This window comes from Pseudorca crassidens, chromosome 10, assembly GCF_039906515.1.
Source record: "Pseudorca crassidens isolate mPseCra1 chromosome 10, mPseCra1.hap1, whole genome shotgun sequence".
NCBI lineage: Eukaryota > Metazoa > Chordata > Mammalia > Artiodactyla > Delphinidae > Pseudorca > Pseudorca crassidens.
The window spans coordinates 15,661,922-15,688,739 of record NC_090305.1 but is presented as its reverse complement, the minus strand read 5'-3'; the positions used below and the strand labels follow the sequence as shown (position 1 = coordinate 15,688,739).

Here is a 26,818-nt window from a genome sequence, read left to right as displayed (position 1 = left end):
AAAAGAATGGTGCAAATTTCCCCTTGCTTGCTCTTCTGAGTAACTATGTTCTGCTCTCACTGTGGGCTGGTCTGCTCTCACTGTGGGCTGAGAGAATGAAACAATGTATGACCGATCGTCTACAAATAATCATAACTTTGACTTTCTAGTTGCCAATTCCTTTACATTCTGAACCTTGCTAAGACAGTTATTTTTCTTTTTGTGTATATGTGTGTGCGTGTGTGTGTGAGTGTGTGTGTGTGTTGTTGGTTGTGCATTTAGGCTATAAAGAGATATGACCACATCATGCAGGATAGGATCCCAGTTCATCTCCTGTCTTTCAAGGTAGAAATCAAGTATGAACAGTAGTAGGAATTAGTTTTTGGAAAGACTGGGGAAGGGTGATCTCCAAATAGAGGGGAAACACAGCACAGTCAATTTTAAAAACAAGAAATTCTCTGAAAGTGTTATTTTCTATGAATTATAAGGAGTTTAAAGTATTCCTGTTATTGGGAAAACAAATGAGCTTTGGGTGGAGCTGACATTGGCTGCTTGCAGCCCTACCTTGGAGCATAGCCCTGATGCATTTCACTAACAGCCACAGTTTTTTTGTAGCATGAAAAACTGTCGAGACTGAAGTTGAGGGTTTATTCAGATACTCTTATCCTCCATCCGTTCTAAAAGCAAATTGATACCGAAGTTTTCATGCTGAATACTCTAAAAAGCTTAAACTGCTTTTCCAATGTTAATTAATGGTTAAACCACTTAATGTATTTTGGTTTTGTGTTAAATCAGCTGATCTTTTCTAAGGGTATTGGGGAATTATTTTATAGTTTCTTTTAGGTAAAATATTTTTGAGAGAGAGATCACTGAGAGTTTTCTAAGGAGATGTGGTGCCTATTCTGCATAACTGGATAGCTTTGATGTTGAAAGTTCATTGCAGGGCTGGTTCTTACTTTGTGGGTCTTTACTGGTGCACCTTGGATTTGAGCAATGTTCTTGTTTATTTCGTGTTAATTTAAAATGAGAAAAATTAGACTCAGAAAACAGCTGATGATTGTTTTGGAGAAGCATGTGTTTTCTGAGGTACCAGTGAGGGAAGCCTCATGGATTTGATTCATCTGCGTCTCGAGAAGAACATAATGCTGGGTGGTGGGGGAGGGGAAGACACCCAGCAAGGTGATCTCACAGTCTGATAAGGCCCCTTCCTATAGAAAGTCTCCGGTTTGTTGGTGGGAAGGCAGTTTTGCCTAGTCTCAGAGATTGGAGAAGGAAGTTTTGGGTTTGTCACTTCTTATACCAGATGAGGGTGTGGTTATCTTTTCCCGTCTCTCGCACCTCCTCCAAATGAATGCTCTACTGAGGAAAACATCCAAGTCTGAGATGCACCTTGACGTAGAATCTGAAAGAAGTAGGGAAAACTCACACACAGGCCAAACAGTAAAAGTCTCGATTCTCTCCTTTTTTTCCCATACAGGTGAATTTTGTGGCATGCCAGCTCTTTGCTTTGTTTGCTGCTTTCTGGTTCCGCAGCTACTTGAGTCCTGGTAAAACCAGTCCCGATGTCCGGCATGCGTTCGCCACCATTTTTGGCATCTGTTTTGTCATCTTTTGTTTTGGCTGGTGAGTACGAGCCTCCGGAATTCTAATATTTATCATTTGGTTTTGTAGCGATATTCTTGGCATTTCCCAGGCAGTAAGGAAAAAAAAAGATATTTACTCGTATTGTAAAATGTTGGGGATGTTGCGAAATCTCCATTTACTGTAAGAAACTGGAACCAATAAACGGACTCATTAGAAATCAATTCAGTGAGTTTTTCTTAAAATTAGACTTCTGCTGATCTCACCTTGGGTCATGTAAATGGAATGTTCTAAGGTTTAATTTTCCCAACGAGGGACCTTTCCTAACTGTTGTAGATATTGGTGTTTTTCTTGCATCACTGCTAGAGATACTGGTGTTAATCCTGCATTTAGAATAGAACAATAGTTTTCGTGCTGGTGTTAGGGAATGTGTCATTCTTTAACAGAGAAAACCTGTGGTCTAAGACGTTCTCTACTAGGAAAGCTGGGCAAATCCCCTGGGAGGGGTACTTCTTGGGGAAGAAGTTTTAGGAATGAACATTTCTAGAAGTACAACTTAAGAGAATTTGTGACTTTGTTCAGGGTAGTAGATTATGGCTCTTCCTCCTTCAGTGAAAATTTGAGAAAGGATGATGAGTATTTTGGTATCTGGGGCAGCTCGGTTGTGGTCTTGATACTTTAAAATTGAAAGAAAGAACTCTCTTCACTGCAGTTGGCAGACTATGTCATGTCTTCCTAGTGTCACACAGTATCTTAATTACATAGGACGAAAATACTTGATTTATTTTCTCCTACATAAACATGGGGTAACTGATCACTTGCTTTTTTGTGGGAGTGGAGGTGGAGGTGCAGTATGGGTGGCCAAGAGGTATGTTAATATGAAATATATTCAGTGTTTCCCTTTCCTCCCCATGATGGCCTACAGGTACTCTGTGCATCTTTTTGTGCTGGTGTTAATGTGCTATGGAATCATGGTCACTGCAAGCACATCCAATATTCACAGGTAAGACCCTGGGAATGAACAATGAACAATCTTTGAAATATATTTCTAGGATGAAGGGATGCCCTCCCCATTTGCCTCATGTGGCGTAACCTAAGTGCTTTGGGATATCAGAAAGGAGGGATGGGAGACCGTAAATGCTGGGAGTCTTCAGAGAAAGCTTTATGGAAAAAAAGTGTGATGTGAATTGGGACTCAGGAAAAAGAGAGTTTGTCAGAATGAGGCAGCCTCATTTGTGATAGCACCAACCTGGAAGCAACCCAGATGGTCACACTATGGAATACTACTCAGCAATAGAAAAGAATGAATGATTGCTACACACAGTGCCATGGATGAATTTCAAAATCAACATGCTGAATGAAGGAGGACCCACAAATTCTGTTCTCAAAAATGCAAGCTAATCTGTAGTGACAGAAATCAGATCAGAGGTAACCAGGGGTGAGATGGCTCGGGGAGATGTGAAAGGAACCACAAGAGGCATGAAGCAACCTAGGGGGTGATGGGTATGTCTGTTATCTTGAACTTGGCTGAGGTTTTCTGAGTATGAAATAGGTCAAAATTGTGTATACTTTACATATTTCCAATAAGTGTTAAAAAAAAGGAAGAAACATTCTTACTATGCTATTTTGACTTCAAAGTGCAGAAGTAATTTAATTCTCCCTTGAAGACTACACGCTTGAACAATCCAGGGAGATACCTGGAAGAGCTGTTTTGCACTGTCTCTGTTTCCCATGGTCTTTCTGAAACCTCAGAATTAATTCAGCCTCAGTAACACTGGAATGGAAGCTCTGTGGGAACAAAGGCTTTTCTCTCCTTTTCACTGTTATAGCCTCAGAGCCTAGAACAATACCTGGCACAAATAAAGGCTCAATAAATATTTATGGAATGACTGAGTATACTTGAAAAGAGCTTCACCCTTCTATGGCTTCCTTTCTGATGGCTTCTCTTAAAAAGCAGATGCCTTATTTCAGCCTCAGAAAGTTCTTTGATTACTGAGACTATTAGCACAATCGTTTTCCTTCTTAAAAGCACTGTAATTTAATTTTTGAGTGTATAATCTTGTAATTACTTCCAATAAATTTCTGATTTGTAAGGGAAAATATTTTTGCCTGCTTTTAACTTGAATAGTCATTCAACTTTGTATTCAAAGGAGCTCTGGAAATTTGAATTCTAATCATCTCTCTTCTAAGTGCCCTCCTTGAAGGGGATAGAGTCATTCCTTCAGAAGGGAAATAGGAAATCCGTATTTCTATAATTTGGTACGAATGGGTTTTGGAAATGCTTCATATTATGACAAAATGCTTTTTTCCCTGGGAGGTAAAGATGCCTGGCTTTTCCTGCACTTGATGTTGGAAGCAATTAAATGATTTATAAAAGCGTTGTTGCATCTCTAGAGCACATTTCCAGCTGCCTTACCAGTTGTAATTTGTCACCTTTCCCCACACTTGTGTGATGTTGGTGAGGTGCAGTCTGTTTTGCAGAGGGTCAAGCTGCATTTCCAGGTTCTCTGGGTTAGTCTCCGGCCAGGAGTGGAATCTTCCAGCTTTGGCAGAGACTTTACAGACAGGCTCTGACTGTTTCCCCCAAATAATGTTGTGGTAGCAGAGAGCCATGTCATAAGACCGAAAAGAAAAAATGCCAGAACAAGTTCCTCCCCTCTTTCTTTGCTTGTGTGGTTGCCAGTACTGCAGAAATAGGGAGTGGTTCACATTTCCGGATGGATGGAAGTTGTTTCCTATTGCTGCTGGGAAAGAACAAGAAGCTGGAGTCAGGAAGCCTGGCTCTTTCCAGCAGTGTGGGTTTGGAAAAGCCGGGCAGCTTCTTCACATGTCAGGTTTCCTGCCTATGAAATGTAGGGTTTGTGGTGGTTTGAGCTTAAGTCCTCTTCAAGACTAGAATTTCTGGGTTCTCTGTGAATTGTTTTCCTCTTCCTTTCACCGAGTTATGAGCCCTCTCCTATGCATAGCTGGGAATAGGAGGGGACAGGGAACATTTGCAGCTATGTGGAACTAACCCATTTCAGGACTGATTGTTGTTATTCAGGATTTATCTAGAGAGTTCTTGGGGTACCATTTCTGTTTCCTTCCCAAGCCACTCTGTTGGGCAGAAATCACAGGTAGTCACTTACCTCATATGAACCGACTGGAACAGAATATAATATCTCCTGGGATGGAAGGCCTCATGTGGGAACTTGGTGATGCAGTTGCCAATTCTGGAGTACTTGCTTAGTGCCAGGTGCTAGGCTGAGCCCTCGTAAATATATTATGTTTCACTATTTTGATCTATAGACCCTTATTTAGTATATCACTTAATGTTCTATTACATTTAATATTTCCTATCATTATTGCTAATATATTCTTTCTAGGACAACTCTATAGGATACAGACTTTTTTCCTGAGATGGAGAAAAATGAAAGCTCAGAGTTGGGGAAACAGATCCATACATATGATTTTAACGTTATAATTATATATGTTAGCAGGTAGCACTAGAGAAATACAGGCAGTGGAGCAACGAATGGTGTTGGGAGTGGGGGTGGGATGGATACAGCAAGACTATGCCAGGTGACATTGGAGCTGAGCCTTATCTGATAGTTTCCAGCTAGACCATGGGAGGGAGCAAGGAGCTGCAGGCAGAGGAAGGAGAAAGATTCCTGGCCTGAAAATGCAGGATGTAGTTGTGGAAAGGGAGCAGTCCACTGTGGTTTAACACAGGGTGGATATGGAACATGGTTGGAGATGAGTCCAGAAGGAAAGGTAGAGCTTAGCATGCGAAGCACCTTGGATGCTGTGTTCAGGAGTTCTGATGTGATTAGATAGGGGGATCCACTGGAGACTTTTAAGACCAGTAACATTCATTTGTTGTTTGTTCACTCAGCACACAGTAGGTTCACTCAGCACACAGTGGTGAATGAAACACACATGACCATCCTTGCTTTCATAGAGCTTTCAGGCTTGTAAGGGAGACGGTTGTTAATCAGATTATCACCGATCTTTATAGGTACAAGTTGATGAATGTTTTGAATGGTGTGTGTCTGTGCATTGGGGGTTTATACTATAGGATGGTCAGGACCTGTCTCTGAAGGAGGCCGGGGAGTGAACATGAGTAGGTAGGTGGTAATTGAAGCCTCAGGCATCAGCAGGGAGGGTCCTAAGCAGAGCACTGGGAATGCTAACACCTAAGGAGTAGATTGAGGAAGATGAGCTGAGCAAACGCCTTGGAAGAACTGACCAGAGAGCTGGGAAGGAAACAAGGGGAATGGAAGCCAAGAGAACAAAGTGTTTTGGGAAGGGAGTGGTTGGCAGTATGATGATGGTTTGTATTTTAGGAAGATCATTGTGTAAACAGGATGGTTTGTGAAGAGGAAAATCTGAGTGAAGGACCTTACAGGCCAGCGGTTCCCAGCTCTGGCTGCACGTTGGAATTATACCTGCTAGGTGCACCCCACCCCAATGAAATCAGGGTACCTGGGGGTGGGGCCCGGTGCTCCCCAGGTGATTCCATTACGCTGCCGTAGTTGAGAACTACTGCAGTGGTCCAGGTGAGAAAAGACGAAGGGCTCAGAGCAGCGGGTGTGAAAGTGAGGAGAGGGGATGGGCTGGGATGGAGATGGACCACATAGGACTTTGTGACTAATTGCACATGGCGGGGGAGGGAGAGAAAGAAGAGAAAGTTGATTGAACGGGTGCGCAACAATCTGATCCTCTGTTTTTGGTTCCAGATACTCCTTTTTTGTAGCAATGGGCTACCTTACGATATGCCACATCAGCCGAATATACATCTTCCACTATGGCATTCTCACTACAGATTTTTCTGGGTGAGTATCTTAATTTGTGTGGGGACAGTTGGACTGCTGACTCAGTCCAGCAGCCCCTTGACTGCTGAGTCCCTTGACTCGGTCCCTTGGGGTCTGTAAAGATCAAGCACGCGCGTAAGAGTCATCGGCAGCTCATTAAATCAGTTGGTAAGACTGTGCTAATGAGGTTGAGGTTGAAGATTTGATTGCTCTGTGGGACGGTGAGCTCTGCTATGGCCCACGGGCTATATCTGTGCGGCCACCCGTTTTTGTAGTTACACTGGAACATACCCAGGCACTTATTTATGTGTTGTCTCTGTCTGCTTTGGCACTACAGTGGTAGAGTTGAGTAGTTATGACAGAAATTATATGACCCACAAAAGCCAAAATATTTACAATCTTGCTCTTTACAGGGAAAGTCTGCCAACCCCTATTCTAAGGCCCTTAACACAGAGTTGGTGTTTATCACCTACTGGTTAATAATACAAAATTCTTCCATACTAGTTGATGAATAGCTGCTACCCTGAGCCCCGTGAGTGCTGCCTGGCTGCCCTGGCCCCCTCCCCAGATCCCCCAGACTTCTAGCGATGAGAAGGGCAGTGCTTGGCACAGCAAGGGTCTCCATACTTCTTCTAAAAATTTTGTCTGTTACCATAGCCTTAACCTGGGGGCCACGCCTCTCCTGATTGGTGACTGGGTGAAGACGGCGGTGGATCAGTGAAAATTCTATTGCTCTGTTGGTATTTGTTTAGGAGCAACTTTTTATGAATCTTGAGGAATGGGTACTAAAGCAGAGCTACTTCTCATGACACATTGTACATTATCCACGTTATTTCCTTAGGAGTTTGGTCATGGTCTACGCAGGCAGCCTGGAGTCAGGGAGAGCCTGGGTTCTCCTCTCAGGTTGAATTGCCTTTCGTTGGATGAGTTGGTAGAGAATAGTCAATGAAATAAAGACCTACAGATTACTGCCCATTGGTGTGAACTTTGCAAGTTGTGCAACTAAACTGTCCCACTGTGAAGAGGCTTCGGAAGGCAAAGTGTGGTTTGGGACACAAAAACTGTTGCATTGGGATTTCGATGACCGTAGTTTGGTCTCAGACTAGCTTTTTGGGCATCGGTTCCTCTTACCCTCGGTCCTTTCGATTTTACCATTTTCTCTTTGAATTGCCTCCTTTCTTTATTCCTTTCCTCCCAGATTGTAGAGCATAATTTTTCAATTTTTCTGAAACATGTTCACAAACTTCTTTACTTTTTAACAATGTGTACTGCTAATAAAATATGGAAAATATGGCAGCAACAAAGATAACAATATAGTCGTGAAGTTATAGCATTAAAAGTAATTTTATTTTATTTTTAACAATAACATACATGTGTCCTTTAGAGGAGTAATTGTAATCCCTTGTTTTTTTAAATATATTTTTTAACATCTTTATTGGAGTGTAATTGCTTTACAATGGTGTGTTAGTTTCTGCTGTATAACAAAGTGAATCAGCTATACATAAACATACATCCCCATATCTTCTCCCTCTTGCATCTCGCTCCAACCCTCCCTCTCCCACCCCTGTAGGTGGACACAAAGCACAGCTGATCTCCCTGTGCTATGCGGCTGCTTCCCACTAGCTATCTGTTTTACATTTGGTAGTGTATATACGTCCATGCCACTCTCTCACTTCGTTCCAGCTTAACATTCCCTCTCCCCATGTCCTCAAGTCCATTCTCTATATCTGCGTGTTTATTCCTGTCCTGCCTCTAGGTTCTTCAGAACCATTTTTTTTTTTTAGATTCCGTATATATGTGTTAGCGTATGGTATTTGATTTTCTCTTTCTGACTTACTTCACTCTGTATGACAGTCTCTAGGTCCATCCACCTCACTGCAAATAACTCAATTTTGTTTCTTTTTGTGGCTGAGTAATATTCCATTGTATATATGTGCCATATCTTCTTTATCCATTCATCTGTCGATGGACACTTAGGTTGCTTCCATGTCCTGGCTGTTGTAAATAGAGCTGTAATGAACATTGTGGTACATGACTCTTTTTGAATTATGGTTTTCTCAGGGTATATGCCCAGTAGTGGGATTGCTGGGTCGTATGGTAGTTCTATTTTTAGTTTTTTGAGGAACCTCCATACTGTTCTCCATAGTGGCTGTATCAATGTATATTCCCACCAACAGTGTAAGAAGGTTCCCTTTTTTCCACACCCTCTCCGGCATTTATTGTTTGTAGATTTTTTGATGATGGCCATTCTGACTGGTGTGGAGTGACACCTCATTGTAGTTTTGACTTGCATTTCTCTAATGATTAGTGATGTTGAGCATCCTTTCATGTGATTGCTGGCAACCTGTATATCTTCTTTGGAGAAATGTCTATTTAGGACTTCTGCCCATTTTTGGATTGGGCTATTCGTTTTTTTGATATTGAGCTGCATGAGCTGCTTGTATATTTTGGAGATTAATCCTTTGTCAGTTGCTTCATTTGTAAAGATTTTCTCCCATTCTGAGGGTTGTCTTTTCATCTTGTTTATGGTTTCCTTTGCTGTGCAAAAGCTTTTAAGTTTCATTAGTTCCCATTTGTTTATTTTTGTTTTTATTTCCATTTCTCTAGGAGGTGGGTCAAAAAGGATCTTGCTGTGATTTATGTCATGGAGTGTTCTGCTTGTGGTTTACTCTAAAAGTTTCATAGTGTCTGGCCTTACGTTTAGGTCTTTAATCCATTTTGAGTTTATTTTTGTGTATGGTGTTAGGGAGTGTTCTAATTTCATTCTTTTACGTGTAGCTGTCTAGTTTTCCCAGCACCACTTATTGAAGAGGCTGTCTTTTCTCCATTGTATATTCTTGCCTCCTTTATCAAAGATAAGGTGACCGTATGTGCGTGGGTTTATCTCTGGGCTTTCTATCCTGTTCCATTGATCTAGATTTCTGTTTTTGTGCCAGTACCATACTGTCTTGTTTACTGTAGCTTTGTACTATAGTCTGAAGTCAGGGAGTCTGATTCCTCCAGCTCCGTTTTTCTTTCTCAAGATCACTTTGGCTATTCGGGGTCTTTTGTGTTTCCATACAAATTGTGAAATTTTTTGTTCGACTTCTGTGAAAATGCCATTGGTACTTTGATAGGGATTGCACTGAATCTGTAGATTGCTTTGGGTAGCATAGTCATTTTCACAATGTTGATTCTTCCAATCCAAGAACATGGTATACCTCTCCATCTGCTTGGATCATCTTTAATTTCTTTCATCAGTGTCTTATAGTTTTCTGCATACAGGTCTTTTGTCTCCCTAGGTAGGTTTATTCCTAGGTATTTTATTCTTCTTGTTGCAATGGTAAATGGGAGTGTTTCCTTAATTTCTCTTTCAGATTTTTGATCATTAGTATATAGGAATGCAAGAGACTTCTGTACATCAATTTTGTATCCTGCTACTTTACCAAATTCATTGATTAGCTCTAGTAGTTTTCTGGTAGCGTCTTTAGGATTCTCTGTGTATAGTATCATGGCATTTGCAAACAGTGACAGCTTTACTTCCTTTCCGATTTGGATTCCTTTTATTTCTTTTTCTTCTCTGACTGCTGTGGCTAGAACTTCCAAAACTATTTTGAAGCGTAGTGGTGCGAATGGGCAACCCTGTCTTGTTCCTGATCTTAGAGGAAATGGTTTCAGTTTTTCACCTTTGAGAACAATGTTGGCTGGGTGTTTCTCATATATGGCCTTTATTATGTTGAGGTAGGTTCCCTCTATGCCTGCTTTCTGGAGGGTGTTTATCATAAATGGGTGTTGAATTTTGTCGAAAGCTTTCTCTGCATCTATTGAGATGATCATATGGTGTTTCTCCTTCAATTTGTTAATATGGTTTATCGCATTGATTGATTTCTGTATACTGAAGAATCCTTGCATTCCTGGGATAAACCCCACTTGATTATGGTGTATGATCCTTTTAATGTGCTGTTGGATTCTGTTTGCTGGTATTTTGTTGAGGATTTTTGCTTCTATGTTCATCAGTGATGTTGGCCTATAGTTTTCTTTTCCTGTGACATCTTTGTCTGGTTTTGGTATCAGGGTAATGATGGCCTCGTAGAATGTGTTTGGGAGTGTTCCTCCCTCTGCTATATTTTGGACGAGTTTGAGAAGGATAGGTGTTAGCTCTTCTCTAAATGTTTGATAGAATTCGCCTGTGAAGCCATCTGATCCTGGGCTTTTGTTTGTTGGAAGTTTTTTTTTTGTTTTTTTTTTGCGGTACGCGGGCCTCTCACTGTTATGACCTCTCCCGTTGCGGAGCACAGGCTCCGGATGCGCAGGCTCAGCGGCCATGGCTCACGGGCCCAGCCGCTCCGCGGCATGTGGGATCTTCCCAGACCAGGGCACGAACCCGTGTCCCCTGCATCGGCAGGCGGACTCTCAACCACTGCGCCTCCAGGGTAGCCCCTGTTGGAAGATTTTTAATCACAGTTTCAATTTCAGTGCTTGTGATTGGTCTGTTTATATTTTCTATTTCTTCCTGGTTCAGTCCCGGAATGTTGTGCTTTTCTAAGAATTTGTCTATTTCTTTGAGGTAGTCCATTTTATTGGCATAGAGTTGATTGTAGTAATCTCTCATGATCCTTTGTATTTCTGTAGTGTCGGTTGTTACTTCTCCTTTTTCATTTTTAGTCTATTGATTTGAGTATTCTCCCTTTGTTCATGATGAGTCTGGCTAATGGTTTATCAATTTTATCTTCTCACAGAACCAGCTTTTAGTTTTATTGATCTTCGCTATCATTTCCTTCATTTCCTTTTCATTTATTTCTGATCTGATCTTTATGACTTCTTTCCTTCTGCTAACTTTGGGGGTTTTTTGTTCTAATTTCTGTAATTCCTTTAGGTGTAAGGTTAGGTTGTTTATTTGAGGTTTTTCCTATTTCTTGAGGTAGGATTGTATTGCTATAACGTTCACTCTTAGAACTGCTTTTGCTGCATCCCATAGGTTTTGGGTCATTGTGTTTTCATTGTCATTTGTTTCTAGGTATTTTTTGATTTCCTCTCTGATTTCTTCAGTGGTCTCTTGGTTATTTAGTAGTATATTGTTTAGCCTCCACGTGTGTGTATTTTTTACAGACTTTTTCCTGTAATCGATATCTAATCTCATAGCATTGTGGTCGGAAAAGATACTTGATATGATTTCAGTTTTCTTAAATTTACCAAGGCTTGATTTTTGACCCAAGATATGATCTATCCTGGAGAATGTTCCATGAGCACTTGAGAAGAAAGTGTATTCTGCTGTTTTTGGATGGAATGTCCTATAAATATCAATTAAGTCCATCTTGTTTAATGTATCATTTAAAGCTTGTGTTTCCTTATTTATTTTCATTTTGGATGATCTGTCCATTGGTGAAAGTGGGGTGTTAAAAGTCCCCTACTATGATTGTATTACTGTCGATTTCCCCTTTTATGCCTGTTAGCATTTGCCTTATGCATTGAGGTGCTCCTCTGTTGTGTGCATAAATATTTACAATTGTGTCTTGGATTGATCCCTTGATTAGTATGTAATGTCCTTCTTTGTCTCTTGTAATAGTCTTTATTTTAAAGTCTATTTTGTCTGATATGAGAATTGCTACTCCAGCGTTCTTTTGATTTCCATTTGCATGGAATATCTTTTTCCAGCCCCTCACTTTCAGTCTGTATGTATCTCTAGGTCTGAAGTGGGTCTCTTGTAGACAGCATATATACGGGTCTTGTTTTTGTATCCATTCAGCCAGTCTGTGTCTTTTGGTTGGAGCATTTAATCCATTTACATTTAAGGGTGTTATCGATATGTATGTTCCTATTCCCATTTTCTTAATTGTTTTGGGTTTTTTATTGTAGGTCTTTTCCTTCTCTTGTGTTTCTTGCCTAGAAAAGGTCCTTTAGCATTTGTTGTAAAGCTGGTTTGGTGGTGCTGAACTCTCTCAGCTTTTGCTTGTCTGTAAAGGTTTTAATTTCTCCATCTAATCTGAATGAGATCCTTGCTGGGTAGAGTAATCTTGTTTGTAGGTTTTTCTCCTTCATCACTTTAAATATGTCCTGCCACACCCTTCTGGCTTGCAGAGTTTCTGCTGAAAGATCAGCTGTTAACCTTATGGGGATTCCCTTGTGTGTTATTTGTTGTTTTTCCCTTGCTGCTTTTAATATGTTTTCTTTGTATTTAATTTTTGATAGTTTGATTAATATGTATCTTGGTGTGTTTCTCCTTGGATTTATCCTGTATGGGACTTTCTGTGCTTACTGGACTTGATTTACTATTTCCTTTCCCATATTAGGGAAGTTTTCTACTATAATCTCTTCAAATATTTTCTCAGTCCCTTTCTTTTCCTCTTCTTCTTCTAGGACCCCTTTAATTCGAATGTTCGTGCATTTAATGCTGTCCCAGAGGTCTCTAAGACTGTCCTCAATTCTTTTCATTCTTTTTTTTTTCTTTTTTCTTTATTCTGCTCTGCAGTAGTTAATTCCACTATTTTATATTCCAGGTCACTTATCCCTTCTTCTGCCTCACTTATTCTGCTATTGATTCCTTCTAGATAATTTTAAATTTCATTTATTGTGTTGTTCATCATGGTTTGTTTGCTCTTTAGTTCTTCTAGGTCCTTGTTAAACATTTCTTATATTTTGTCCATTCTATTTCCAAGATTTTGGATCATCTTTACTATGATTACTCTGAATTCTTTTTCAGGTAGACTGCCTATTTCCTCTCCGTTTGTTTGGTCTGGTGGCTTTTTACCTTGCTCCTTCACCTGCTGTGTATTTCTCTGTCTTCTCATTTTGCTTAACTTACTCTGTTTGGGGCCTCCGTTTAGCAGTTGGCGGGTTCATAGGTCCCGTTGTTTTTGGTGTCTGCTCCCAGGCAGACACCAAAGGTTGGTTCAGTGTGTTGTGTAGGCTTCCTGGTGGAGGGGACTGGTGCCTGTGTTCTGGTGGATGAGGTGGATCTTGTCTTTATGGTGGGCAGGACCACGTCCAGTGGTGTTTTTGGGGGGTGTCTGTGAACTTATTATGATTTTAGGTAACCTCTCTGCTAACGGGTGGGTTTGTGTTCCTGTCTTGCTAGTTGTTTGGCATAGGGTGTTCAGCATTGTGGCTTGCTGGTCGTTGAGTGGAGCTTGGTCTTAGTGTTGAGATGGAGATCTCTGGGAGATCTTTCGCTGTTTCATATTACTTGGGGCCGGGAGGTCTCTGGTGGACCAGTGTCCTAAACTCAGCTCTCCCACTTCAGAGGCTCAGGCCTGACACCTGGCCAGAACACCAAGACCCTGTCAGCCACATGGCTCAGAAGAAAAGGGAGAAAAGAGGGAGGGAGGGAGAGAAGGAGGGAGGAAGGGAGGGAGGAAGGAAGGAAGGAGGAAGGAAGGAAGGAAATTAAATAAAGTTGTTAAAATAGAAAAGAATTATTAAAAATAAAAAAGTAATAAAAAGAAAGGAAAGAGAGAAAGAAAGAAGAGAGCAACCAAACCAAAAACCAAATCCACCAATGGTAACAAACGCTAAAAACTATACTAAAAAACCCCAAAAAATCCCCCCAAAACAGACAGTCAGAACCATAGGAGAAATGGCAAAAGCAAAGCTATACAGGCAAAATCACACAAAGAAGCATACACACTCACAAAAAGAGAAAAAGGAAAAAATGTATATATAAAAAAATTAAAAAAGGAAGAGGGCAACCAAATCAATAAACAAATCTACCAATGATAATAAGCTGTAAATACTAAACTAAGATAAACATAAAACCAGAAACAAATTAGATGCAGAAAGGAAACCCTAGGTCTACAGTTGCTCCCAAAGTCCACCACCTCAATTTTGGGATGATTCGTTGTCTATTCATGTATTCCTCAGATGCAGGTACATCAAGTTGATTGTGGAGATTTAATCCGCTGCTCCTGAGGCTGCTGGGAGAGATTTCCCTTTCTCTTCTTTGTTCGCACAGCTCCCGGGGCTCAGCTTTGGATTTGGACCCGCCTCTGAGTGTAGGTCACCTGAGGGCATAAGTTCTTTGCTCATACAGGACAGGGTTAAAGTAGCACTTGATTTGGGGGCTCTGGCTCACTCGGGGAAGGGGGTAGGGGTGCAGAATGTGGGGCAAGCCTGTGGCGGCAGAGGCCGGCATGACGTGGCACCAGCCTGAGGTGCGCCGTATGTTCTCCCGGTGAAGTTGTCCCTGGGTCACGGGACCCTGGCAGTGGTGGGCTGCACAGGCTCACGGGAGGGGAGGTGTGGAGAGTGACCTGTGCTCGCACACAGGCTTCTTGGGGCTGCAGTAGCAGCCTTGGCATCTCATGCCCGTCTCTGGGGTCCGCGCTTTTAGCCGTGGCTCATGCCTGTCTCTGGAGCTCATTTAGGCGGTGCTCTGAATCCCCTCTCCTCATGCACCCTGAAACAATGGTCTCCTGCCTCTTAGGCAGATCCAGAGTTTTTCCCGGACTCCCTCCTGGCTAGCTGTGGCGCACTAGCCCCCTTCAGGCTGTGTTCACGCCGCCAACCCCAGTCCTGTCTCTGGGATCTGACCTCCGAAGCCTGAGCCTCAGCTCCCAGGTCCTGCCTGCCCCGGCAGGTGAGCAGACAAGCCTCTCGGGCTGATGAGTGCTGGTCGGCAGGGATCCTCTGTGCGGGAATCTCTCCGCTTTGCCCTCCGCACCCCTGTGGCTGCGCTCTCTGAAGATTCCCCCCTGCCCACGCCCCGTCTCCACCAGTGAAGGGGCTTCCTAGTGTTTGGAAACTTTTCCTCCTTCACAGCTCCCTCCCACTGGTGCAGGTCCCTGGTGCAGGTCCCATCCCTATCCTTTTGTCTCTGTTTATTCTTTTTTCTTTTGCCCTGCCCAGGTACGTGTGGAGTTTCTTGCCTTTTGGGAGGTCTGAGGTCTTCTGCCAGTGTTCAGTAGGTGTTCTGTAGGAGTTGTTCCACATGTACATGTAGTTTTGATGTATTTGTGGGGAGGAAGGTGATCTCCATATCTTACTTCTCTGCTATCTTGAAGGCCCCCTTTTTAACAATATTTATTTATTTTTGGCTGCATTGGGTCTCAGTTGTGACACGCATCCTCCTCTGCAGTGCGCGGGCTTCTCTCCAGTTGTGGCGCGTGGGCTCCAGAGTGTGCAGCCTCTGTAGTGGCGGCATGTCGGCTCTCTGGTTGTGGTGTGTGGACTCAGTAGTTGCGCGCCAGCTTAATTGCCCCACGGCAGGTGGGATCTTAGTTCCCTGAACAGGGATCGAACCCCTGTCCCCTGTATTGGAAGGTGGAATCTTAACCACTGGACCACTAGGGAAGTCTCAAAAGTAGTTTTAAATGGTGGTCATAACTTTCCCTAGTGTTTAATCAGCAAATTTTATTTTTTTTGGTTCAACCTCACAACTGGGCCCCCCACCCTGTCCCCCATACTTAGAAGAGTTCCTGGCTCTTCATAGATGTTCACTAAAGGAATGAGTTAAATACTCTAGTATTTGTCAGTCCTTTTTTTTTTTTTTAATGCTTCCAGGAGCCTCAATTAAACAGCCCCTCCAGCCATATTTGGTTGGGATATTGAACAAAAAACTTTGACTTTAGCCTAAAGTAGATTATTATTTGTTTCTCATCTATATCATCTTTCTTTTTAGGACACAAGTGTATATTCATTCATTCATTTCTACAACAATTTTTTAGTCTGCAATATGCTATGCACAGTGCCAAGTGTCAGAGACACCATGCATTTTAGCAGGAGGAGGGGTATTCCTGGCAAAGGGAATAGCTCTGCAGGAGCACAGACATGTGAGGTGTTTGTGGAGGTCTCAGAAAGCCACCTTCCTTTCCCTGCCACCCACATTCTTATGTCAGCAGCCTGGCAGTCCCCAGAATCCGTCCACTGCCCCTCATGCCCACTGCCACCACCCTGGATCACCATGTCTGCACCTTTCCTCATTGGCCATCTTTCCTTCCATCCTGCACCTCTTCTCCAGTCTATGCTCTCTAGAGTATCAAAGCCAATGGTGATTTGGACCTGCTTCCTCTGCTGCATCGCCTCCCTGTGTGCACTGCATGTGGCAGCAGTGCAGAAAAGTTTAGGGTCTGTGCATGCGCTTGGTTACTTCATGTCTCTGCGCCTCTGCCTTACTCGTTCCCCTGATTAGAAGCCCCTTTTCCATCCTTAATTGCATGGAAATCTCTCACTTCACTTTTTATAACCCAGCTCAAAGATTACTGCTTTACAGAGCTTTCCCTGCTGGCCGCCTCCTCCCTCCCGCGCCCCCTTCCTTCCACCTCGTGAGTTCCTGCATTTGGACCTGTGTAGCAGGAGGCCTCTCATCTGCTCTCACTGGTTGGTGCTGCCCATCGCCCGTGAATCATACTCACTGAGACCCCAGTGCACGGAGTGTTTGTAGGTGGTGAGCATGGGCACTTCTGCTCTCATCCATTGATTTGTACGCTTAGGTAGTGTCATGTGTTTATCCCCAAATTTGTTTATTCCAGTTTGTACTTATTATAAATAAGCTGATTATATATGGATGTGAAAGGAGAGAGAGTGGTTTGTCTAAATCTAGGTAGGGTCCTTTGGAAAGCCACCGAAGCAAATTTAGTATATTAAAAGTAATAGTGGTTGAATTAAATGTGATGTGGCTGAGAAAGCCGAAAGGATCTCAGGGAGGATTATACCAAGTAAAAACTCTGCACTCAGATTGCCCTGCAAGCATCTTTACTTCCTTTTACCTTCTCAATCCTTGTTAGAGGAAACAACTCTGGAGGTAGTGGATGGGATCTATGTAAGAGAGTAGACACCATTGATCAGATCCACACTCCAAGGAAGAGCTTTGGTCCTGCATTGAAAGGTTCATTCATTCATCATTCAGCAGACCTGACTGAGAAGCTATATATGGCAGGCACAATTATAGGAGACAGAGGTGACCAAAGACTGTGGAATGAATGTAGTTACCTATTTCAGGTTTGTATAGGAAGGTCAAATGTGAGCATGTCATTGTGTACTGGCTTGACGCGTGTTCCCCCAAATTCGCGTCCCCCTGGAGCCTCAGAATATGTCCTTATATGGAAATAGGACCTTGGCAGATGTAACTAGCTAAAGTGAGGGCATACTAGATTCGGGTGGGCCCTAAATTCATTATGACTGGTGTCCTTCTAAGAAGGCCACGAGAGAGACAGACACAGAGACACAGGGAAGATGGCCATGTGAAGATGGAGGTGGAGATAAGAGTGACACAGCCACAAGCCAAGGAGCTCCAGGGGTTGCCATCAGCCACAGAAGCTAGGAAGAAGCATGGAACAGATTCTCCTTCGAAGCTTCCAGAAAAAACCAACTCTGCCAACACCTTGATTGGGACTTTCTGATCTCCGGAACTGTGAGACATTACGTTTCTGGTTTTAAGCCCCCCAATCTGTGGTCATCTGTTATGGCAGCTCTAGGAAATGAATACCCATTTTTATATGATTCCATACCCTTTGATGAGCTGACAGCTGTCCCCTGGTCCTGGTCATGCCTCCACTCTCGACGTTTCACTCTGTTCTCGTCACATCTCCTCCTCCAGTGGTTTTGCCCATAAAACTGTAAACTCGTGAATGACTGTTATGTCATTTTTAATATAATCAGAATTGTGGAAAGTTACCGAAAGGAAAAAATAAAGAGCAAATAAAGGGAAGACAGTCATGTGCTTGTGAAATGGGGTGGATTTGGGGTTTGACAGCAGGGGAGGATGGAAATCAGTTCCTGTCCATTCCGCTTTCAGTGGCATAGGCATAGTCATGATAAATTTCCTTAGGTGATGTTTGTTCTCTGGCATTTTTTGGATCTTCTTGTATTAAGAAATCTCTGACTTTACACACAAAAGTGTAGACTGTTTGAATGAGAAAGGACACTTTTGTTTGGGAAAGGATACAACAAAAATGTGTCTGCTCCTGTAAGTAGAATGTGATTTAGATCCCTGATTGTTGAGTGACCATACTTTATCCAGTTCTTGGAGGGTATGTCTTTTTTTAAAAAAATTATAGGGCATTATTAAGCAGCAGAATTGTTTTTTTTTCCTGTCACCATAAATGCATAGTGCCTCACTGATATAAATCCATCTTCTCGGATAATGTCAGAAACATAAATGGACGGGTACGCACTGAAATTGATAAGATGTTTTAAATCACAAATGGTCAATAAGAGAGATTCTTTTCCAGTGTCTAGTCTCATTAAGAACATGCAAGCAACCACCAGTTCTCCTTCAGAACGGAATTTGTTTAACACTACTATTTATTTCAGCCTAAAACTCTTATTTAGGATTTTGTTGAGGAATGAAGCAGTGATTTGAAGTTGAACTTGGCGTTTTAAAGCAGCCTGATGCGATAGCTATTCTCTTTTGAGCATGCATGTGAACCTATGTGCTTGACATACTTACTTAGAGTAAGAGCACAGACAGGAATTGAACAGGATTGAAGTATGTTAGTGTTTGTGTCCAATAACGTATATATGTTTTTAATTTGGGGAGAGCACATAAACTTGTACTTCAGATGATTCTGGGGCTCGCAATTTTGCTACCATTCTGAAAGTAATCAAGACTGATGTTAAATGGTGAGGACGACACACAAGATACACTTTTATTAGTGCTGCTAATGTAGTTTGTATCAATACATGTAGAAGCCAGTGTCCTCCATGTTTTCTCTGTGAATATGGGTGATTAACAATACTGGAACATTTACTGTTCTCCCCGGGGAAGCTCTACAACTGCTTGTAATAAAGCTGATACTTGATTCCTTTTAAGTTGGTGATAGTGAACTGATTCCTTTTTGCTCACAGAAGGGCGCAAATCGAGTTTTCTTCTGAGGGAAGCAGCAAGAGGGAACCTTAATTCCTTTTGCAGGCGAGGCCAGATTCAGGCAGATAATTGCTCTCCCATCATGTTGGCAATTTGAGTTACCCATGTGTTTTTGAAAACATTATGAAATGAGAACTCATACGCTTCTAGTGGGAGTATGAATTGGTACAACCGTTCTGGAAGGCAAGTTAGCCATAAATTTTAAGCAAGAATTTTTTTAAAGTTTATATCCTATAATAGGATAAATTCCTAGGAACTGAATTACCTTAAGGAAATCAAATTTATTCATAAGCGTGTTCAACTGTTGTCAATAACAGTGCAAAATTGGAAGCTCCTAATTGGTCCAAAAGAGGTGAATGATTAAATTATGATACTAATATACATCCATTAAAAATGATGTCAAAGAATATTTAATGACATTGGAAAATGCTTACAATATAATGGAAAATCAAAACCACAGAACAAATACATGTATTAAGATTCCTTTTTTTGTGTGTGTGATACGTGGGTCTCTCACTGTTGTGGCCTCTCCCATTGCGGAGCAACAGGCTCCGGACGCTCAGCAGCCGTGGCTCACGGGCCCAGCCGCTCCGCGGCATGTGGGATCTTCCCAGACCAGGGCACGAACCCATGTCCCCTGCATCGGCAGGCGTACTCTCAACCACTGTGCCACCAGGGAAGCCCTAAGATTCCATTTTTATGAATGTGGACATGTGTAGAAAAAAGAGTGGAAGGAAATAATACATACTAAGACAGTGATTCTGTCTGGGGTTGGGGGGTGGTCTTTATTGGTGATTTTAATAATTGTTTTATTTTATATGATTATAATAATAAATTCTAAATGTTATTTAAATATATTTGAATGCATACTATGCATGCGTATCGTGGTGAACTGCAGCCTACACCAGTGGAACAATAGTCATTTGTGTTCCTGGTTATCCTGTTGGGCATTCTAGAAGTATCACTTGCCCACATCCCTTGGAGCAGTGGAGATCATTGCCCTGTTGTTCCATGCGAGATGTTTTCCTCTGTTGGTTTATGATATCCTGATCACTCTACCTAACCAGCCCAGTATGTGCAAATAACTGGGTTCTATAATATGAACAAAAGAAGAGGTTTGCAAAGAGATTTCCAGATTAGCGTATTTCATGTTTCTCCTTCAGTCTGCTGCCAGCTTTTCAGTAATTAGCACCATCACTTGGAATTTAATTCTGAGGACACGAGTATAAGTTATACCAAGTATATTTGGCGGGTTCCTGTTAAAATGGAGAGCTGGTGATTTTGTTGTTGTTGAGTGCCAAAGTATAGAGATTAGATGGGTCTGAACAGATACCAGTGAACTCTGAAGTGAGTCCAGAGGAGTTTCCATTGCCTTCATTTGCAGCCCTAGGAAGCCTGGTGGAACCACGTACTTTCTTTGCTGTGACTCCAGGAGTCCCTTGTTTTCTTCCCCCAGGCTGGCATAGTTGATAGGAGTTTGGGAGCATTGTACTAAAGGTATAATATCATCACCCCCCTCTTCAGTAATCCCGGGAGCAGGGGGATACTGGAGGGGCAGAAGCAACAGCCTCCTGTCTGGCCCTCAGCTCTTGGGTCTGGGCCACGGGCTGCAGTTTGCATTGTATCTTGGCGCCCCTAGTTGTTGTGCAAGATCCAGCCCCGTCCTAGATTGCGGTTGATTGAAAGTTTGTTGCATTGGATTCTCCCATCCTGTCAAACTTCTTGCTGGCCTGATGCCTTGCTTTCCTAGTATGTATGCATTGTAAGTGGATTTGTATTATAAACAAAGAATTGATGAAAAGATAAAGTATAACTTTTTGCATCTAAAATCACCTGTTAGGGAAAATAAGATCCTTGAATGTCAGACTTGGCTTGATGCTGTCCAGCCAGCTGTGATTGGTTGGCTCTTTTGACACCTCTAACTGATGACTGCATCATCTCATTGTTCCATCCTAGCTTTACCAGGACAGAGAACTTAACCACTTAAGGTCCAAAGATTAAGCTACAATAGGCAGGTTATCCTGGAATACTGCTCAAAACAGAGTTTTGCTTAGTGTTTTAAAAACAGGTTATTTTTTGTTGGGAGTTGATACAGGAAATGGAAATGGATGAATGGGTACCACTACTGGTAAATTGCCCGAAGTCCGTATCAGAAGGCATTGATTTTATGTGTGTGTGTGTGTGTGTGTGGTGGGGAGAGCAGAGTGGCATGGTTGTTTCTTTTTACTCTAAACATATCTCTGTCTGCCTGTTTTCCCCGTACTTTATTTCCCCCTATATTTCTTTATCCAAATTAGACTAATAATTTTAGGTTCAGGAAGAAAAAATTTTCTTCAGCTTTTTTTTTTTTTTTTTTATCATGAAAAAAATTCACAGGACAAAAGAGAAATGGCCCCATCTCAACCCTGCTGGATTCAAACCTTGGTTTCCGATTGGTCAGATGGTTCCCATAGATTCAGGGGCAGGGGCCTCTGACTGGTGAGTGTGTAAAAATCCAGGGACAGGGCCTACTTCTCAGGGGGGTGGATAATCTGAGTACAGCTTAGCTTCTAAGGCCTCGTTGTCCTGAGGAAGTCCTTTGGCTGCATCAAGGAGCCTTTCTGTGCCCTTCGTGTGCTTGTAGTATGTGCTTCGATCTCCTGGGTTTTGTATTTTTGCCGGAAAAAACATGAATTCCGATCACAGACCAACAAACACGTCTTAGATTATATTATGTTTTGATTGAAATGCAACATCGATGGTATTTGAGTGTTTTTTAAAATATATTTATGTATTTATTTTGGCTGCATTGGGTCTTTGTTGCTGTGTGTGTGCTTTCTCTAGTTGCGGCGAGCGGGGGCTACTCTTCGTTGTGGTGCGCGGGCTTCTCATTGCGGTGGCTTCTCTTGTTGCGGAGCACGGGCTCTAGGCACGCTGGCTTCAGTAGTTGTGGTACACGGGCTCAGTGGTTGTGGCTCATGGGCTCTAGAGTGCAGGATCAGTAGTTGTGGCGCACGGGCTTAGTTGCTCCGCGGCATGTGGGATCTTCTCGGATCAGGGCTCGAAACCGTGTCCCCTGCATTGGCAGGCGGATTCTTAACCACTGTGCCACCAGGGAAGTCCCAGTATTTGAGTTTTATCTTAAGTCGGTAACTCTCTGGATTTGACTCTGAAATCTCAGTAAGCTGTGCAGTCTGAGTTTGGCATCTGATCTACCCATCGGTTTAAATAAATTGATCAGTGAAAAGCGTTCAGAATGGACTTCCTCTGTTCAGGAGCGTATGGCGCTCTTCCTTACACCCACAGAAAAGTAAGAATGTAGGAGGAATCTAACTCCATTTCCTTTTCTGCAAGTTGTCAGTATGTTGTTTTTTATAAGCCCATGATCACATGTGTGAGTCGCTTCTTATTTAAGTTGCTAGAAACTTCTTCAGATGTTTAAAACAGAAACAATATATTATTAAAAGTATAGTCTAGATCATGGGTAACAAAATTTGATCCATAGCTTCTTGTTTTTTCCCCCCCAAAAGGGAGACTTTTTTTCCCTTAAAGAATGATAACAATGTGGTTCTTACATAGGCCCAAAGGTACAGATTGAACATGGAGTAATTATTATTTATTTACATTGATCTAGATACTCAGTAGTGTGTATTACGTTAGTCTGGGTTCTCTGAGAAGCAGGCGCCAAGGTGAGAACAGATGTATGAGATTTGTTGGGCGAAATACCTGTGAGGGAAAACAGGGAGGCAACTGGATGAGGCTGGGAGAGCCATCAGATTAAAATGCACGTCTCACCCCTGAGATGGGAGAGGGAAGGAAGGAAGGGAGGTCTTGGACTGCGGTGCAGTTCTGAGCCTGTTTCAGCGAGTTCAAGGATGAGTCCTCGAGCTGGAATTCCCGGGCTGAGGAGCACCGCGCCTGGTCTGGAGGGCGTGGCTACCCTGCTGTGCTCAGTCATTGGCTGGACGTAGCCTCAGGGAGGCGTGGGCTGAGCACCAGCAAGGTGGTGGAATCAGAGGATGCAGCTGCAGCCAGTCAGTTACGCACCCCCAGCAGCCAACCTGAGAGGTGCTTTCTCATGCCCACCACTTCTGTGAATAGACTCTAAATGCTTTGCTGCACGTGTGCCTAATTATGGAATACATTAAATCTAACCCCAGAAAGAGGAAAACAAATGGTACATTTCTGTAGAGGCTGAAGGTCAGGCTAATTCCATGACACATTTCCTTTATGGATATATCAATGTTTTAGACCCTTTGAAAATGAAGTTGTGAATTAAATCAGATGTAGGAACTTGGTTTGCAAATTGCATGGTCACCAGAATGTGTGTCTCAAAACACAAAAAACGTGTGCCGGGCTTTGTGTAAAGAAGGCTGGGAGTTTAAGTCCTATTACTGATTCCTCAGGCTTACAATCTTACAGGAAAAAAAAAAAGCACAAAGAGGCTTTGAAAACAAAAACAGTCATATTTGGCAACTACATTGAATGTGATGCTTAGTGTAAGTCCCTTTCAAGAAAAACAGCTCTCGGCATCAGTTATACATTCTGGGTCAGAGGTGTTGTTGAACATCAAGAAGATGAGCTGTGAAGTTATATATTTGTCTGTAAGACGAAATTGCTCTTATAGAAAGTTTTGATGTAATCCTTATTTCTAGGACCCAAACCTCGGTGTTCTGGAAGCAGTTATTTTTTTCACTATACAAGAGAGTGGTCAAAATTACTGTCAGCTGTGAGCATGTCTTGCTGCCCTAGAATGACCACTTTGGGGGCTCCCTTGTCTGCCACCCCCCACTTCTCCTCAGTCCTGGAGAGCAAGTCGCCCCTCCCTTCCACAGTCAGATCACTTCTCCTTCTCTTCGCTTACACAACATTAGGAATCTTGTTTCAAACGTTGGCCACTGGACTTTTACAAATAAGATATAAAGTTGGGTGTAGGTGTTAAGATGTCAAAGGGCATTTGTTGACACTTTCTTTAAAATAGTTTATCTTATTAGTTCATATTGACAGTTTAAAATATTACATGCTTATTATTTTAAAGAGATGGAAAATGGAAATGAGAACGAGAGGAATTAAAGAAAATGGACTCACAGAGAGGTGGCCGAGTGCAGTGGGCACATCAGCCTTGGCCTAAAGATGGTTTGCGTCTGATCCCATCCTGCCACACCTGGGTGTGGCCTGAGCTCAGGGCACAGAGGCTGTGCGGCATCCTAGGTTTATCCCAGGGATGCTGTCATAGGACGTTGACCAAACCTCAGCTTTCTATGTAAATGAGTCATCAGTCCGTACGGGTCAGAGATAGCAAATTCAATAAGAAGCTATGAGAATGGAGATCAGATAACCAGGCTAAACTTAGAAGGTTTGAAGGAAAGTAGGGTAGTTGGGCAGTGGGATTTTATCTCGTCTCACTGGGCAAGGATAGAGCTATTAAAGGTACTAAGCTAGGCTAGATGATTGGAAAAACAGATGTCTTTTTTTAAATTAACTTTTTATTGGAGTAGAGTTGATTTACAATGTTATGTTCGTTTCTGCTGTACAGCAAAGTGAGTTGGTTATACATTCACATATATCCACTGGTTTTTAGATTCTATTCCCATATAGGTCATTACAGAGTATTGAATAGAGTTCCCTGTGCTATTCAGTAGGTTCTTATTAGTTATGTGATCTACATACAGTAGTGTGTATATATCAAACCCAATCTCCCAATTTATCCCTCCCTCCCTTTCCCCCCTGGTAACCACAAGTTTGTTTTCTACATCTGTGACTCTATTCTGTTTTGTAAATAGGTTCCTTTGTACCATTTTTTAGATTCCACATATAAGCGATACGATATTTGTCTGTCTTTGTCTGACTTACTTCACTCAGTATGATAATCTCTAGGTCCAACCACGTTGCTGCAAATGGCATTTTCATTCTTTTTTATGGCTGAGTAATATTCCATTGTGTGTGTGTGTGTGTGTGTGTGTGTTGTGTGTGTGTATATATATATATGTACACACTACATCTTCTTTATCCATTCCTCCACTGATGGACATTTAGGTTGCTTCCATGTCCTGGTTATTGTAAATAGTGCTGCAATGAACATTGAGGTGGATGTATCATTTCGAATTATGGTTTTCTCTGGATATATCCCCAGGAGTGGGATTGCTGGATCATATGGTAGCTCTATTTTTAGTTTTTTAAGGAAGCTCCATACTGTTCTTCATAGTGGCTGTACCAATTTACATTCCCACCAACAGTGTCAGAGTGTTCCCTTTTCTCCACACCCTCGCCAGCATTTATTGTTTGTAGATTTTTTTGATGATGGCCAGTCTAAACCGGTAGGAGGTGATACCTCATTGTAGTTTTGATTTGCATTTCTCTAATAATTAGTGATGTTGAGCATCTTTTCATGTGCCTCTTGGCCATCTATATGTCTTCTTTGGAGAAATGTCTATTTAGATCTTCTGCCCATTTTTTGATTGGGTTGTTTGTTTTTCTGATATTGAGCTGCATGTGCTATTTGTATAGTTTGGAGATTAATCCCTTATCAGCTGCTTCGCTTGCAAATATTTTCTCCCATTCTGTGGGTTTTCTTTTTGTTTTATCGATGGTTTCCTTCACAGTGTAAAAGCTTTTAAGTTTCATTAGGTCCCATTTGTTTGTTTTTATTTTCATTACTCTCAGAGGTGGATCAAAAAAGATCTTGCTGCGATTTATGTCAGAGAGTGTTCTGCCTATGTTTCCAAGAGTTTTATAGTGTCTGGCCTTACATTTAGATCTTTAATCCATTTTGAGTTTATTTTTGTGCTTATTTTGTGTTTATTTTTATGGTGTTAGAGAACGTTCTCGTTTCATTCTTTTACGTGAGGCTGTTCAGTTTTCAGGTGTCATTTTAATTGCAGCTTTATTGAGATATAATTCACATACAATGCAATTCAACCACTTAAAGTATACAATTCAGCAGGTTTAAACACATATGCAGAGTGAATTTACAGAGTGTAACCATTTTACCACAGTTAATTTTGCAACATTTTCATCACCCACCCAACCCAAAGAAACCTGTATGCATTAGCTGTCACACCTCATTTCCTCCCAATTCCCCGAGACTTAGGCAACCAGCAACCCATTTGTCTGTGGATTTGCCTAGTCTAGATATTTCATATAAATGGAATCATACAATATGTGGCCATTTATGTCTGGCTTTTTTCACTTAGCATAGTGTTTTCAAGGTCTATCCATGTTGTAGCATGTATCAGTACTTTATTGTTTTTATTGCTGAATAATATTCTCTTAGAGGGACATATCACATTTTATTTATCCATTCATCAGTTGATGGACATTTGGGTTATTTCTTTGGGGGCTGTTATGAATAATGTTGCTCTGAACATGTATGTACAAGTTTTTGTGTAGACATGTTTTTATTTCTCATGGGTATATACCTAGGAGTGGAATTGCTTGGTCATGTGGTAATTCTATGTTTAACGTTTTGAGGAACTGCCAGACTGTTTCTCAGGTAACTGCACTGTTTAATGTTCCCACCAGTAATGTGTGAGGGTTCCAATTCTCCACCTTGTGGCCAAAACAATCTGTCTTTTTGATTCTGGTCATCCTAGTGCTTGTGAAGTCGTATCTCATTATGGTTTTGATTTGCATTTCTCTGAGGGTTGATTACTACTGAGCATCTTTTCATGTGCTTATTCACCATTTCTTTATCTTTTTTTAATATAAC

The 26,818-nt window shown here is 41.9% G+C and overlaps 1 protein-coding gene across 1 annotated transcript in view; it reads left to right on the top strand.

Annotated features, from left to right (window-relative positions):
- MBOAT1 (membrane bound O-acyltransferase domain containing 1) overlaps nucleotides 1-26,818 on the top strand; it is a 112,678-nt gene that overhangs the window by 54,231 nt on the left and 31,629 nt on the right. Inside the window, exons 2-4 of the mRNA XM_067752103.1 lie at nucleotides 1,457-1,602; nucleotides 2,486-2,563; nucleotides 6,279-6,374. Of these exons, the coding sequence (XP_067608204.1) occupies nucleotides 1,457-1,602; nucleotides 2,486-2,563; nucleotides 6,279-6,374 (320 nt within the window). The remainder of the gene's footprint in view (nucleotides 1-1,456; nucleotides 1,603-2,485; nucleotides 2,564-6,278; nucleotides 6,375-26,818) is intronic.